The sequence below is a fragment of the Ostrinia furnacalis genome, unplaced genomic scaffold (genome assembly GCF_004193835.3).
Source record: "Ostrinia furnacalis isolate ACB-3 unplaced genomic scaffold, ASM419383v2 OfSCF7464, whole genome shotgun sequence".
NCBI lineage: Eukaryota > Metazoa > Arthropoda > Insecta > Lepidoptera > Crambidae > Ostrinia > Ostrinia furnacalis.
In genome coordinates, this window is record NW_021137703.1 from 1067975 (window position 1) to 1082478 (window position 14504).

At 33.8% G+C, this 14504-nt stretch overlaps 3 protein-coding genes across 3 annotated transcripts; 1 reads left to right on the plus strand and 2 right to left on the minus strand.

Moving 5' to 3' along the window:
* Window positions 1–588: 588 nt before the first annotated feature.
* LOC114364749 (2',5'-phosphodiesterase 12) lies at window positions 589–7137 on the minus strand. The gene is made up of 8 exons (XM_028321033.1): window positions 6451–7137; window positions 6247–6370; window positions 5693–5832; window positions 5422–5584; window positions 4878–5166; window positions 3272–3392; window positions 3036–3187; window positions 589–852 (listed from the first exon to the last, which is right to left on the minus strand). The coding sequence occupies exons 1-8, from the start codon at window positions 7127–7129 to the stop codon at window positions 739–741; spliced, it is 1782 nt and encodes a 593-aa protein (XP_028176834.1). The 5' UTR covers window positions 7130–7137; the 3' UTR covers window positions 589–738.
* Window positions 7138–9345: 2208 nt separating this feature from the next.
* Window positions 9346–10439, plus strand: Sec61beta (Sec61 translocon subunit beta). Its single transcript, XM_028321050.1, has 3 exons — window positions 9346–9508; window positions 9595–9797; window positions 10217–10439. The coding sequence occupies exons 1-3, from the start codon at window positions 9506–9508 to the stop codon at window positions 10302–10304; spliced, it is 294 nt and encodes a 97-aa protein (XP_028176851.1). The 5' UTR covers window positions 9346–9505; the 3' UTR covers window positions 10305–10439.
* Window positions 10440–11020: 581 nt separating this feature from the next.
* fz (frizzled class receptor) lies at window positions 11021–14445 on the minus strand. The gene is made up of 2 exons (XM_028321005.1): window positions 13055–14445; window positions 11021–11706 (listed from the first exon to the last, which is right to left on the minus strand). Exons 1-2 carry the CDS (start codon window positions 14232–14234, stop codon window positions 11189–11191), a joined length of 1698 nt encoding a protein of 565 aa, XP_028176806.1. The 5' UTR covers window positions 14235–14445; the 3' UTR covers window positions 11021–11188.
* Between the last annotated feature and the right edge of the window lie 59 nt (window positions 14446–14504).

Sequence of the window (14504 nt, forward strand, 5' to 3'; positions counted from 1 at the left end):
TAGCTTCATGGTGGTGACCAGTTGAATTGTCAATGTCACAGTCACTGTCAATATGATTCTTTCCTTTTGCAGAAAAGGCAAAGGCAAATAGGTAACAAGTCTTCAGATTTAATTTTTTTTTGGTTATTATGACCTTAATAGAGATCGCGCAGCAAGAGTTGAGGCGAATAAAATATTAAATAAGCGATAAACACAAGCAAAGACTTATTTGTATTTTAAGCTTGTTGTGCTGATGTTTTAGGTATTATTAGGATCTAAAATTTATACTTTTCTAAAACTAAAACACTTTATTTAATTAACATTTATTTCTTAACAATTTTAATACAGTTCTCAGTATGTAAGTATATAAATATTATTTATTAAATTGACACAGGAATCCACACGCAAATACTTGTGCAGATTAGCTTTGTCAGATAGCGACGTCGCGTCGGTCGGTTCGCTGTTTTTTGTGCTGTGTTGAGAGACAAGAGTTTTGTTGAGTTTTTTTGCTAGCACGATATGTGGAACTCAATATCCCCCATTCTTTTAACACAGTTTTAAGCACGCAGTAGCAGTGATTATGAAAAATCCCGACACTACCCGATCATAACTTATTTTTATTTACCAAAATAAAACAAAATACCTAAATTCTGTCCGTTAAACCTAAGTAATTTGTATAAGAAAGTAATAAAACAAAGCTTTTGTAAAAAGTAGCTTTGTTTTATTTCTTATGAGGGTAAAAATGGGATTAGAATCTATTTAGTTATGGCTAAATTCTAAATCTGCAACTAAGGCTATATGATCAGAAGGGAATACAATGCTTGGTAAAGCAGTGTATGCTTGGATTTCTTCAAGGCTGGGTAATGGAACCACCTGTAAGAAGAAATAAAATATTCAAAAATACCTATTAGTGAAGAATACAGTTAAAATTATATACCTATTTCTATTATGTAATCAAAACATTTTCTTACGTGTAGATAAATAATTTTTAACTTTGATTTTTCACTGTAAAAGCTTTATACTTTAAAGTAACTTTTCTTCATAGCTGGGCACCGTTAATCAAATAGTTAACTTCGTTAATCGTTAAACCGTTAATAAAAAACTTAACTTCGTAAAACGTTAAAACGTTACATTTAGTAAGATTTAACGCAAGTTAACGTTAATCGTTAATCCGTTAACACATGTTTAAAACGAAAAAAGTAATTGTATGCAAGGTTCAAATCATTTCGAAAGCAAATCAGCTTTTATGGTATAACGTAAGCCTAACTTTTACGGTGGCTTTTTCTGTATATTCAATAGATTGTAATTCTACTTACGTTATAGGTACCATAAATTCTGATTTTTATGTATAATATTTGGGCAATGATTAGAAGTTCATCAGCCACACAGTTTTGACAGTTCCAACTCCTTGCCAGACAGTTTTTTTAGGATAGCTGCCAAAGCAACGATGACCCAAACTTCATAATCCACCAACATTCTAACCTGTATTGGGAGCATACTCTGACAAACTTTCAGCTTTTATAAAATGACGTAGGTCTGGCCTTCACCAGCTCTTAGTCTATAGTATCTCAATCTCAGAGCCTTGGTTTAATTACATTACAATTTAGCACCAAAGTGCTCGAAAAGACAAATCCAACAAACCCAAACTCGATAAGTTTCCACCGTTTCGTTTAGGAATTCCTATGGCCACTTCCTGACTCCATCATCAGGACCCTGGACATCATCTAGTACTAAAGTGCTCAAAAAGACAAATCCAACGAACCCAAATTCGATGCGATGCCGCCGTTTCATTTAGGAGTTTCTGTGCCCACCTGATGACTCCATCATCAGACCAGCTTAATGGTACCATAACATTGCATTTTCATCGTACTTACATAAGTGTACCAAATTTCAGCTCTATCGGTTGAGAACTGGTCTTAAATTCAGTTGTCCCACACATACTAACAAGTGAAGTCAAGTGAAGGCTTGTGATTGTGAATAAATAAAAAAATAGCATTTTTTATATCGTTCGGGCTTCCATAACTTCCAGAACCCAAAAACTGTTGTTTTGGGTTCTGGAAGTTCTGGAAGCCCGAACGTACTTGTCAGAACGCGTGTTTAGGGTTCCGTAGTCCTGACAAGGAACCCTTATAGTTTCGATATATCTGTCTGTCTATCCGAGGTTTTGCTTGGAAACTATTGTCACTTGAGAGCTGTAATTTTGTGGAGGTGTGTATATTAATCACGCCGACAAAAAGGTAAAATAAAATTTCGAAAAAAAAAAATTTTTTTAGGGTAGCTCCCCTACCATGTGAAATGGGGATGATTTTTTTTTATCTTCTACCCCATTGTGTGAGGTATAGTTGGATAGGTCAAAAAATGACTAAGGGGTTTCTAAGACTATTTTTCGTTTTAGGGATCGGTTTGCAAAATATTTAAGTTTAAAGTGCCAATTTTTGTTCGAGTAGCCCCCCCCCCCCTCTAAAAACTAAACTGTTGGCTTTAAAAATCTAGTAAAATTCGTAACGATACTGCTTTTCATGAACTTTCAAGGAAAACTTTGTAGCGGTTAAGATACATCAGTTAGATTAAGAGTAATAGTCATTTAACTCATGTATTATAAAATTCCTTAACTAGTGAAAATTCCTTAGAAGAAAATATTTAAGTGACTTTAGATGAAGTAATTGCTTGCTTCTGAAATATATTGTGTTAATGACGGACAACTACGGAACCCTACACTGCGCGTGGCACGACGACACGCACTTGGCTATTTTTATTCTAGTGTTTTTCAGCGTGCCTGCTGTATCTTTTTGGTAAATAGTAGGTACTGGATTAACGATTAACGGACTTAGGATAATTTAACGGAAGTTAACGAGTCCGTTAACATTTTTTAAAGTTAACTTAAAAGTTAATCCGTTAATAGAAATGTTAACTTCGTTAATTAACGATTAACGGATTAACGAGTTAATGCCCAGCTATGCTTTTCTTCTAGTGTTAATATTGTGTTTAAAAACCTTGTGTTTAAATTTGTGGTTTCGCAAATCTAAAGAAATCTTTAAAAGTAAATAATCATTTACCTGTACGACTTGGAAACAAGCCTTCTCGTAATATATGTAATCCAAACAGCCTGCAAAACCAGCTGTATAGTTTGTGCAAGGTGGAGTGCCACAAGCACTTGCAAGAATAGTTTCCTGATTCAAGCTAAGATAAGAAATAGCTTCATCTAGATCTGAAAACATGAATTCAGGATAAATAACTGTTATGTAATCGAAAAAAGATAATAAGCGATAAAAAGTTAAATAAAAAAGCTTACTTGACTTCCAATCTGGCAAGGAATTAGGAGCTGAGCCCGTGGTGAATAATTTATAAATGCCGGCTAATGGATCGCTATTAAAGTCTCCGCAAACTATCACAGATATTCTTTTTCCTGGAAACTACAAAAATACATTTTAGGGGTAAAATCCTACTTCCTACGAATATTATAATAATATACGAAAGTTTATCTGGAAATAACGGTAAATGTATAAATAATAAAACAATAACATATCACAGTAATGGGACGAAAAATAACACTTTCAAATAAATTATCAAATTGTGATGACCATAATAATATTATCAATTTCCGGTAATCATTGATTATCGCGTTCAGATAGACTGACGATACTTTGTTCAATAATTGTATTTATTTACAGTGGTTTTTAACCGACTTCAAAAAAGGAGGAGGTTATATGTTCGACTGTATGTATGTTTTTTTTTTCTATGTATGTTCACCGATTACTCCGTCAATTGTGGACCGATTTTCAAAATTCTTTTTTTGTTCGATAGGGTACACTTCCGAGGTGGTCCCATTGTCACCAAGTCAGGATCTGATGATGGGATCCTACGGAAATCGAGGGCAACCCTCAAATTTTATAGGCACGTGTATCATTTTTCAAACTTTTTCTTAAGTTATTCAAGTATTTGCTCCTGGAAATCGTCATCTCATATTGATGAGCTGATGATAGAAGGTAAAACTCCTTAATGCTTAGGAGTTGGAGGATAATTCTTTTAATTTTATAGATAAGTATAGTTTCGTAAGTTATTCAAGTATTTGCATCAGATAGTCATCATCTCATCATGATGAAGTGGTCATAGTAGGAACAACTCCTTAACGCTTAGGAGTTGGAGGATAATTCTTTAAATATTATAGGTACAAATAGACTAACAGTTGTATTCTTTCATGTTTTTAAGGTGGGCTAACGGTTTAATGTCTTTTTAGGTTGCCGATATGGTAACCTGTATTTTGTAGGGAATATTATTTTACACTTGACATGAAGAATATAGTCTCAGTGTACTGCCTACCTTCAGTGGTAACATCAAGGTAATAATTAGTTAACTAAAAAGCAAGAAATAAGTTATTTTTATTAAAAAAAAAAAACGACTCCAAAAAACCTACACTAAAAAGTAGAAAAATAATTAGGTACTAATTACTTATATTAGGATGAATTAATATTTATGTATACCATGATTGATACTTTTGGAGTCAGTGCAGGCAAACTTTACACGTTTCATAATCTTGGCACCGACTCCAGAAGTATCAATCATGGTATACATAAATATTAATTCATCCTAATATAAGTAATTAGTACCTAATTATTTTTCTACTTTTTAGTGTAGGTTTTTTGGAGTCGGTTTTATTTTTTTTTATATAATACCGTTTTTCACAAGAGGTTAATGCTGGGTCATTTTTGTAAATACTGGACCTACAGTAGAAGCCATTTCCACTGGTGGGGGCAACTGGGAATAACCGAACCATCAGCCAGCATGTTATTTTAATCAATAATATTTCGCACTCTTTCAATATTTTGTTTATGAGTCCAGTATAATTAATTGACCTTATTTAGAAAGATAATATTGTTAAAAATTCAAATTTTAATTACCTTATTTTTCAATGTGTTTCTTACGTCATTTAACCAATAAATTAAAATTCCTCCTTGAATGAGTCTTATATGATCTGCATCTGGGTGAAAATATAAGTGGGTGTTGCCAACTAAAAGTATCTCATTTGGATTTTCAATTGGTTGTAAAAATGTTGCACTTGCCACTGTTGATCTGTCCAACAATCTTTCTGTAAGCTTGTTATTTTCTTTAACATTATTCCAAACTTCTTGTAGATAAGGTTTAGTCTGTATAACTTCTGCAATCAGTGCTTTTTCCTCACCTAAAATTCTGAAATGTACAAATAAAACAAAATGTTATTTTTAAGTGACTATTAAAAATTTGTAGATAGTGTTTTTGGTTTTTCATTAGTAGTTTCTTGGTATACATGTAAATCTTATAAAAAAAAGTAGTTCTTAAATGTATAACAATTACAGCATAACATTTGAGTCTCGTTAAAGGTTACCCATCATGTTCATGACAGCATAATACATTACAACGTAACACATACTTGCAATCATTGTGCTAAAATGCCAGAAATCATACCTAAATCTGTCCATTCTGTAGAACAAAGCCAATCCCTCTGCAACTTCTTTTCCTTTCTTATAAAACACACCATGAAGTCCATTTTCTTGTAAGAGAGGCTGCAAATAATGATTGAAGATTTTGGCATCAACTTCTTGTAGGCAAAGAATGTCAGCATTGTAACCTAAGTAAAAAATAATAATATTATTTTTATACTCATACATAATATATTAATTATACCAACTTTACTTATTGTTAACACTTAAAAATATTTTTTAAATATTTCACAAACCTGTCAATTCCTTTAATATAAGTTGTTTTCTGTAATCAATGCTCAAAGCATATGGTGGGCAATATGGATATAGAACTTCTCTTGTATGATCTGAATCGCAATACAAATCAGCCAGGATATTATATGTCACACAACGAAATCTGAAAAGCTATATAAATTTAGATCATTTAAGCCCGATTCAACCAAACTTTCATCCGAGAAACTGGCACATTGACAGTTTTAGTATGGGAAATATGTCACAACTGATGATTTATTCTGCGATTAATATTTACTCTTGTTTGGTCGAATCCGCCCTTAGTCAATCCCAAAATCAATTCCATCCAAATATATTATTATATCATATATTTATAGGTAGGGTTCTTGGAAGTATGGATCTATGTATAATCTACCCACAGTCCAACTATTTAAGATGTTGACTCAATCTCTATTGGTAAAATAGTATGCCATTATGATTAATTTAATACAGAGAAACAGTTAGACCCAGTTTAATTTGATCCACCCGGTGAATGATAAATTCAAGGATATATCTAATGAAATCAGTCAAGTTATATCACCTGTTATTTGTTAGTTTTGATGCAGTGAACATATGCCTTGTTTCGAAAGGACATTTCCCAGGACCAGCTTCAACCACATTTTTGGAAATGGCTTCTACTGTAGGTCCAGTAGTTTCTCCATTACCTAAAACAACTAATTTATCATCAATTTGAACAAATTAATTTTGTCTTAGAAGGTCTAATATAGGACAATACTACTGTTACCTGGAATACATTCTATTTTCAATTTCTTCCCAACATCTTGAGCTGTTGGTGTATATGTATAACTTTCACCAACTAATTCCCATTTAATGTGAAAGGGACTCATTTCATTTCCTTTTTCATTTTTGTCAAAACCTGTGTACCATTTGAAAAGGCTTGTTTCTTTACTGGCATATTGCAGTGCCAAATGATCTGGGTAAACAGGAAAGCCCATTAAAATACTTTGAGGCAAATTTATGTTTACTACCCAAGGAGCGTTAAAAACCGCTTTAAACATCTGGTCTCCAAACTTAAGATGTATAGGCTCTTTAGTATTAAACAAATCTAAACAACTCGACTGTTCACTGATGTCATTAAGAACATTTACCAACTTTATCTCGATATCGTTAAGGCCTTCTTTTGCCTTCTTTTTATCTGCTTTTTTTATAGCTTTTTGTATATTCGTAGCGATACGAACAAACACATTTTGCAGGGTTTCAGTTGGTTTACGACTAAAATTAAATTGCCTTACAGAATCCTTAATTTTGTATAGGAATGTAATATCTACCGTTTCTTCCTTTTGTATATATCTGAAGTAACATTTTTCGGAATTCATAGCTTTAGTTTTAGAAATATTTAAACTAGAAAATCTACGTAAAAGTAATCGTAATCTCATTACTTTAAATTGTAACCTCAAAATCATAGTACGATAACGCAAAAATGACATTGACACTAATGACACTTACCACAGACAAAAAAACCTTTTTTTACCTGGTAAAATGTGACAGTTGTAATTTCGAAATCGCTACGCTCGGATCGTACGTATCAAAAAAATATATAGTTGAAGGATGGTGGCGCCCCCTCAATGAGTTTAGGCCATCTTTATTATTATTTTTTTCAGCCGATCTGACTCTCTCGTCTCTTTCTCTCTTTTTTCGGTGATAAAAATTTAGTGGTGTATGTGTTACGGTTAATGTGATAAATTGAAAATTATTAATAATAACCGGTTATTATGAATAATTACCGACAGTCGGGGTAAAAGTGATAAATTAATCACATTTAACAGTGATTATTTAATAATTCAACCTTAGTACTAACAAATTTCTTAAAAGAGAACAACATCTTGTGTACGTGCTCGTGTACAGCCAAACTTTTAAACGTTTTGATATCATATATTAATATAATTTGGCATAATGAGTTTGGAATGTTTCTTGCATAATATTACTTTTCCATGATGCCTATAACATAATATTTTGATTTAAAGTGAAAAATAGGTTAAGGTGCGGCGGGGCTGGCCCTTGGGCCACCCCTAAGCCGCCTATTTAGTTTTATACACACATAAATATTAATCCTCATATTAATCACATTAACCAAATCATGCGGTAATTATTCACAATAACCGGCGATTATTCATAATTTTCACATTTATCACTTTGACCGTAACATATACAATACCAAACGCGCAGCGGGCAATGTGTGTAAAAGATGATATCAGGGAAAGGAGAGACGAGCGGGGCGGGCTGATTACGAAATACGTGAAATTTTAAGAAAAAATCTAGACTTCGTACTCGGCGGCCACTGCCGCACGCAGCACCACAGATGAGGCCTGCGCTCGCTCGCTCACTCGCCTTCACGCTGGGTAAAATTAACCTAACCTAGTATTTTATAATCCAGCTAGTTTTTTTAAATGACCCCCACCCCCTTTACTACTCTAGATAGTAAATGTTGAAAAAGTTCAAACTAAATCGTGTCAGCTCCATGCAAATTACTGTGCTACACCTAGAGATGGGTTTCCACCCGGGTAAAAACCCACATGAGGGTAAAAACCCAATAAAAACCCGTTTCATTCCACCCGTGGGTGTTTACACCGGGTGAAAACAAATAATTTTATAATTATTTCAATTGGTATCTTTTCTTTATTTTTATTGAATTTTTCTCATTTAAGTTTATTGATTAATAAGTAATAAGTCAAATTTAACACTGATATGCATTTATATCGTGGCCAAATCGTAAAATTGATCACGTTATGATGATGTGACCAATTATTTTATAAAATGGTGTTATTTCAAGAATCGTTGAACCGATTTAGAAGAAATTTAGTAGGAACACAATAATTTGTGATCATGGCAAGGACATGGAGGGGGGGATGCCAAAGATGCCAAACTCTCTCTTTGATGACATTACGGTATAAAGTTACAAATAACAACACCAACTACAAAGTACTTCTGCTTAAAAACTTGAAATCGAACCGCCCTTCCGCCACTGTAACGCATTGTAACGTTTTTCAAGACCTCCTCTCCCCCCAGATTGCATTACGTAACACTAGAACGCCCCCTTAGCAACAAATACCACTTCTCACTTTAAAAAAACGCTATTTTTGTTTTCACCCACCAGAATGGGTGATAATGGGTAAAAACCGGGTTTTTACCCAAATCACCCAGTTTTAACCCAATCGGGTGAAATGGGTTTTTACCCACTACCCATCTCTAGCTACACCCGGGCACCCTAACCGTAATTTAATAGTATTGATCAATACAAGTCAAAATATTTACATATTGGCGATGGGCCAGCTGGTATTCTAAACAATGCCTAGGAATTACATGCACTGCCTAGGCAGGTAACGTATTTATTGGACAATAATATTTATAACATTTCATACATTGCCTACGCGCCCCAGGCATTTTTCACATTGACTAGGGATTGTATAGAATTCCTAAATTATACAAATTGCCGGTAACATATACAGTACTCGTATGTTTATATAAATGAAAATTCAATTCATTAGTTTCTCTAGACAAGCTGCAAAACAACAACCGTATTATAATTTCGAAATCGAAACTCGCAATCCGAAGAAAAAAAGTTCTAAATTAGTTGGTATGGCAACTCTGATGTGGCACTTTGTGTTTTTCTTCACATGCAACATTTACTGAAGACGTGTCATTTTGATTGTACGCGTTGTAAGCCAACTCCACGATTTCTTTGGTGTTCGTATTTTGCTGCTCACAGAACGCTTGAGAAAATCCTGAATTAACGTTGTTCGAATTAATTTAAACGATTTGTTATTTTAATAAATAACAAAATGGTAAGTTGTGCTTACTACACATAAACTGATTAGTTTTACGAAGGTTGACGAATAAAATAATCTTACTAAATTAACTGTAATTCTAGCCACCATCACCTAGCTCTACTGCGGTTGGATCTGGTGGTCGTTCGCCAAGCAAGGCAACAGCTGCTCCTCGGTCAGCTAGTGGAAGTACAGTTCGGCAACGCAAAACTACTACCACAACTACTGCAGCCAGAAACCGAAGCACAGGAGCAGGATCAGGAGGAATGTGGCGTTTCTATACTGATGATTCTCCAGGAGTGAAAGTGTAAGTTGAAGTAAAATTTTATTCAACCTTCTTTGTTAAGTTTAGAAACCCATTGATTGTAAAAGCCCAATTGATTCTGTTATAATTTTTTTTATAAATAAGTTTGAATCTCATGACTCAAGCAAAACAATTGATTTTCTAAATCTAAATCTCTTCTTTTAAACATTATTTTTAATTTTGGTTTCTTTACCAAATTATTATTATTTTAAATAAATAAAAGACATTTAAATGACAATTGCGTTGTGGAAAACCTTGGAGGAAGCCTTTGTCCAGCAGTGGACGTCATTTGGCTGAAACAAACGAATGAATGATATGTCAATACTCAAATACCACATAAACCTATTGCCTTGATTTTAAATTAAACTTTAATAGTAATATTTTTTTGTATTAATTAATTTATTTTTATTATTTTGTTTCAGGGGCCCAGTTCCAGTATTAGTTATGTCACTTTTGTTCATTGCATCAGTGTTTATGCTGCACATTTGGGGAAAATACACTCGGGCATAATGGGATACTTTATGATGAATAATACATTATTGTGTAAATGAATGAGAAAGTATGATGGTATGTTTTGTACTTTATATAGGCTAAATAAATTATGTACTATTAATGTTATTCTGAATTAAATTAAGTTAATTAACATATTTTTTATTATTTATAGTAGCAAAGACATTATATGAAATTATTTATTGATTCCCCATCCCATTATTTTACATAATACATATAATGATTAAGTATTATACTTAGATGTGATTTTTACTTAGCAAAGTCAAAAGCTCCTACAAATACACATTTGATCATTCAATGTAGGCTTACCTCCATACTATAATAATCTTGAAATTAGTTTTTAACAAATTCTTGACCTTTCTTTTTTTAAGTAAATCTTTGCCATCTGAATTTTATTTACCTTTATGTAATGTAATAAGTAGCAAGTTTAATATTTTTTTCCATTCAATTTAAGGTTACCCACTACATGCTCTAAAACCTATTAACATCCACTCATGGCATACTACACCAGTAAGGTGTATCTCTGAAGGAGGGCAATTTCTTCCTTAGTGGTACATGAAAATTACAGGCATATTCTGCAAGCAAGGCAAATCTATTTGATTGTTCCTAAAGTCTTTAAATTGTCTTAAGCGCTCAAAAACAGATATAGTTTGCAGACAGATCTTTCTGTAGAGGTTCATGGCCCCTGAATAATGGAATCACTAAAGAAAAGATAATTGAAAATGAAAATATTTATTAATACATTGATTCTTAATTAATACTCACATTAAAAATACTTATTTGTATAAAAAACTTATCAAATTACTGAGACTCCTATTTACATTATCAGCCTTATATTGTAGCTAAAAGTAAAAATATTAAAAATAAAATGACAGCTGCGAAAATTAAACATACACTTCAACTCTTCTACCTTTTATTCTATCAAAGAATTGACGCCAGGAAACTAAAGTTTTTCCTGACCAAATCCAAAAACTGGATGTTATACCAACTATCATTGTCATTAAGTACTTAATCATGAACATTTCAAACTTAGGTCTCTCCATCTCATGACGTGTGAATGGACAGGGGATAGAGTAAAGAGGTGTAGAGCACATATCCCTATGCCATGTCACCATCCAATTATCAAAATGAGCTTGCTCATAAAAAAGACAAGCAATAACTATCAAGGCTGGCACTGTATACAAGACTCCAAATACACCAATTCTAATCATTAGTTTTTCCAATTTATCTGTTTTTGTGCCGTCATGTTTCATTACAGTTCTTATACGAAACAATGATACAAATCCAGCCAAAAGAAATACTGTTCCTAGGACAAGATATACACAGAGCGGTGCTAGTACAAATCCACGTAAAGCCTCAGCATCCCATATTCCAACGTAACACACACCAGATAGAATATCACCTGCAACAAAATACAAGATTAAAATTATTTGTATTAGCAATTAAAATATTTCTTTTTTTTNAGGTTAATTAACGTGCTCATTTGTTGTAATATGATGTCAAACTTTTCTGCTTGTTTGAGGAGCATTTCTTCGATTTTATTTGATGTTGTTGTTTCTTCGTTCTTATTCCTTCTCAATGCATCTGCGTAACTTACTCTCTCATTTCTGTTGCTGTCTGTTATTTCTTGAGGTTGTGTTTTTTGCTTTCTGTCGGTTTTAGCACCAAGTGTCCGATTTACTAACACTTGCTGGTTATCTGTGTTTTCCGATTGTATTATTCTTCCTCTAGCCTTTATGTGTGCCTGTTTGTTTGACTTCCTGGATAGTATTTCCTTGTATACCTCGCAACCCTTGAAGTTGGCTGGATGTGCACCAAAGCATAGGGCGCATTTTGCAGGAGTATTCCGATCGGTTTTAGGACAGTCTGCTGTTCTATGTCCTTGGGCACATTTTACGCAGCGGTATGGTCGCATACAATAGTTTTTGGAGTGTCCATATTGCTGGCATTTTTGGCACTGAATAATTGTGTTTCGTTTTCGTGGTTGTTCTATGACAACTGATTGATGATTAATGTATTTGATGCTCCTAACGGCTTCGTTGTTGGGGTTTTGTTGTAGGGTAGCAAAAAATGTGGAGGTGGGTTTCTTTTCAGGTCCATATTTTGCATTTATTATCTCTCCAATAACTGTGTTTCCTGTTTCTTCAAGAGCTTCTATTATACTGCTAATAGGCGTTGAGTGATGAAGATTCTTAATAACAACTCTAAAAGGTCTGGTGTCTTTTCTGTTGAATGTGTGTCCAATGAGTCCTTTCTCTCGGATAACATTTAATATGGATTTATATACTTCTACATCAGCACAATTCAAGCGAAGTTGGTTTTTGTTAATTATTTTGTATATAAAGTCGCTTTTGCTGGCAACATTTTCTAGTAGCTCAGTGAGCTTAGAGAGATCTTCAATTCCATAAAATATTTCTGAACTTTTTTTTCTTTTAGGTTTCATTGCCAAAGAGACAGTAGGTACACATAACTGAGATTTATTATTTCAAAATTGTTTTTCCATTCACAAGTGCCCAAGCAACTGCACTCAGGAGGATTTGATGAGTGCTACTGACAACGCCTTGTGGCGGAGTTTTGGGCTGACACTGTGTAGGTTTGTTGTCGACACGAAAAGAAGAAGAATTCACAATGATTTATTTTGTACCATATTTAGTTGCAAAATGTAATTACAACAAGGATTTGGGCATGGAATGGAATAAGCAGGACTATATTCTAGTTAAATATTAAAAAAAAATTGCACTTATTCTTACCATCAACTTTTCCCATTGCTAGTATCGATATTGTCTTGATGGCGGGCACTGCCCAAGCTGCTAAATGAAAATATTGTGAGTTTGCTTCTATAGCTTCATGGCCCCATTTAAGTCCAGCTGCCAAAAACCATGTGAGTGTCAAGACAACCCACCAAATACTTGATGCCATGCTGAAGAAATATACCACCATAAAAAGTATTGTACATGGTTCATGTTTTGTGCCTTGTGATATGATTGATATGTTTGGTAATCTTGTCCCACTTATTGTCGAGGGAAAAGGCCCTTGACAACTAACACTGTCTCCAGCACTCCATCCCATGATATATGCTGCAGCTACCATCAAGTAACATACGGATAGGAATATAATAGGTCTTTCTGGATATCTAAATCTATCTGTGTCAATTAAAAAAGTTAGAACAGTAAATAAACAGCTCACAGTGCATAGTGTTGCCCAAATACCAATCCACAATCTTGAAAAGTTTTTTTCATCCTGACTGAAAAACATGCCATTACATGGTGCACCACAATCATGTTCAATCTTATCTCCAACCTTCAGAGAATATTCCAAATCCAAACTCTTGGGTACTTTAAAATGTACAGGACAAACAAATCCATAATCTTTTGCACTATGCAGTTTAGTAGGATCCCTTTCAATATTCGATTTGAAATCTACTTTAGGTAGCTTGGTTTCTGTAGGTTTCTTTGATTTATGTGTAACATTATTATCACCAACACATATGACATTTTCATCTGTAGCAACCGGGAACCTTGAACATTCCAGATGCTCTGGCCATGGGAAGCCGTAGTCTATCATCAGTTGGTCGCAATTGTGTTTCGCGGATTCACATAAATGACGGCATGGCAGTATAGGAGTATCCAAAATTGTGCAAACAGGTGCATACACTGAACACAAGAAGAATTTGAGGTCTGGGGAACAATTTATTTTGATTAATGGTGTGAACTGATGTACTTCAGGTCCAGCATCTTCTTGTTTAGCATGATTAAGAATGTTGGGAAATATGGTTTCATTGTATCTCAGTTGCTGGCAAAACTGAATGGTAATTGGCTCGCATCGTCCATGGTGAGGCAAAGTATCTCCTTGATAGACAGTCACGCGTGATGTTTCAGTGTATACAAATAAATAAAGCACTTTCAAAAGCGATATCCACAATCTTCCCATTCTTGAAGTCTACAAAAAATGTTGCTAAAAAAAACAAAATATGTTTTGTGTTGTGCTTTACATTATTTCACTGACTTGTTGTTGTTTTTTCACGATTCAGATCGTGTAGAAAATACATAATTTTTAATTTGCTATAAACTTTAAAATACGGAGAAACACCAAACAACAAGAAATGTAATGAATGAACCATTGACAGAAAAAAATAACACAAGAGACAAGAACAAGCATTTGATTGGGCTCTATGCCCACTTGTCAATGGCTCATAGTGTG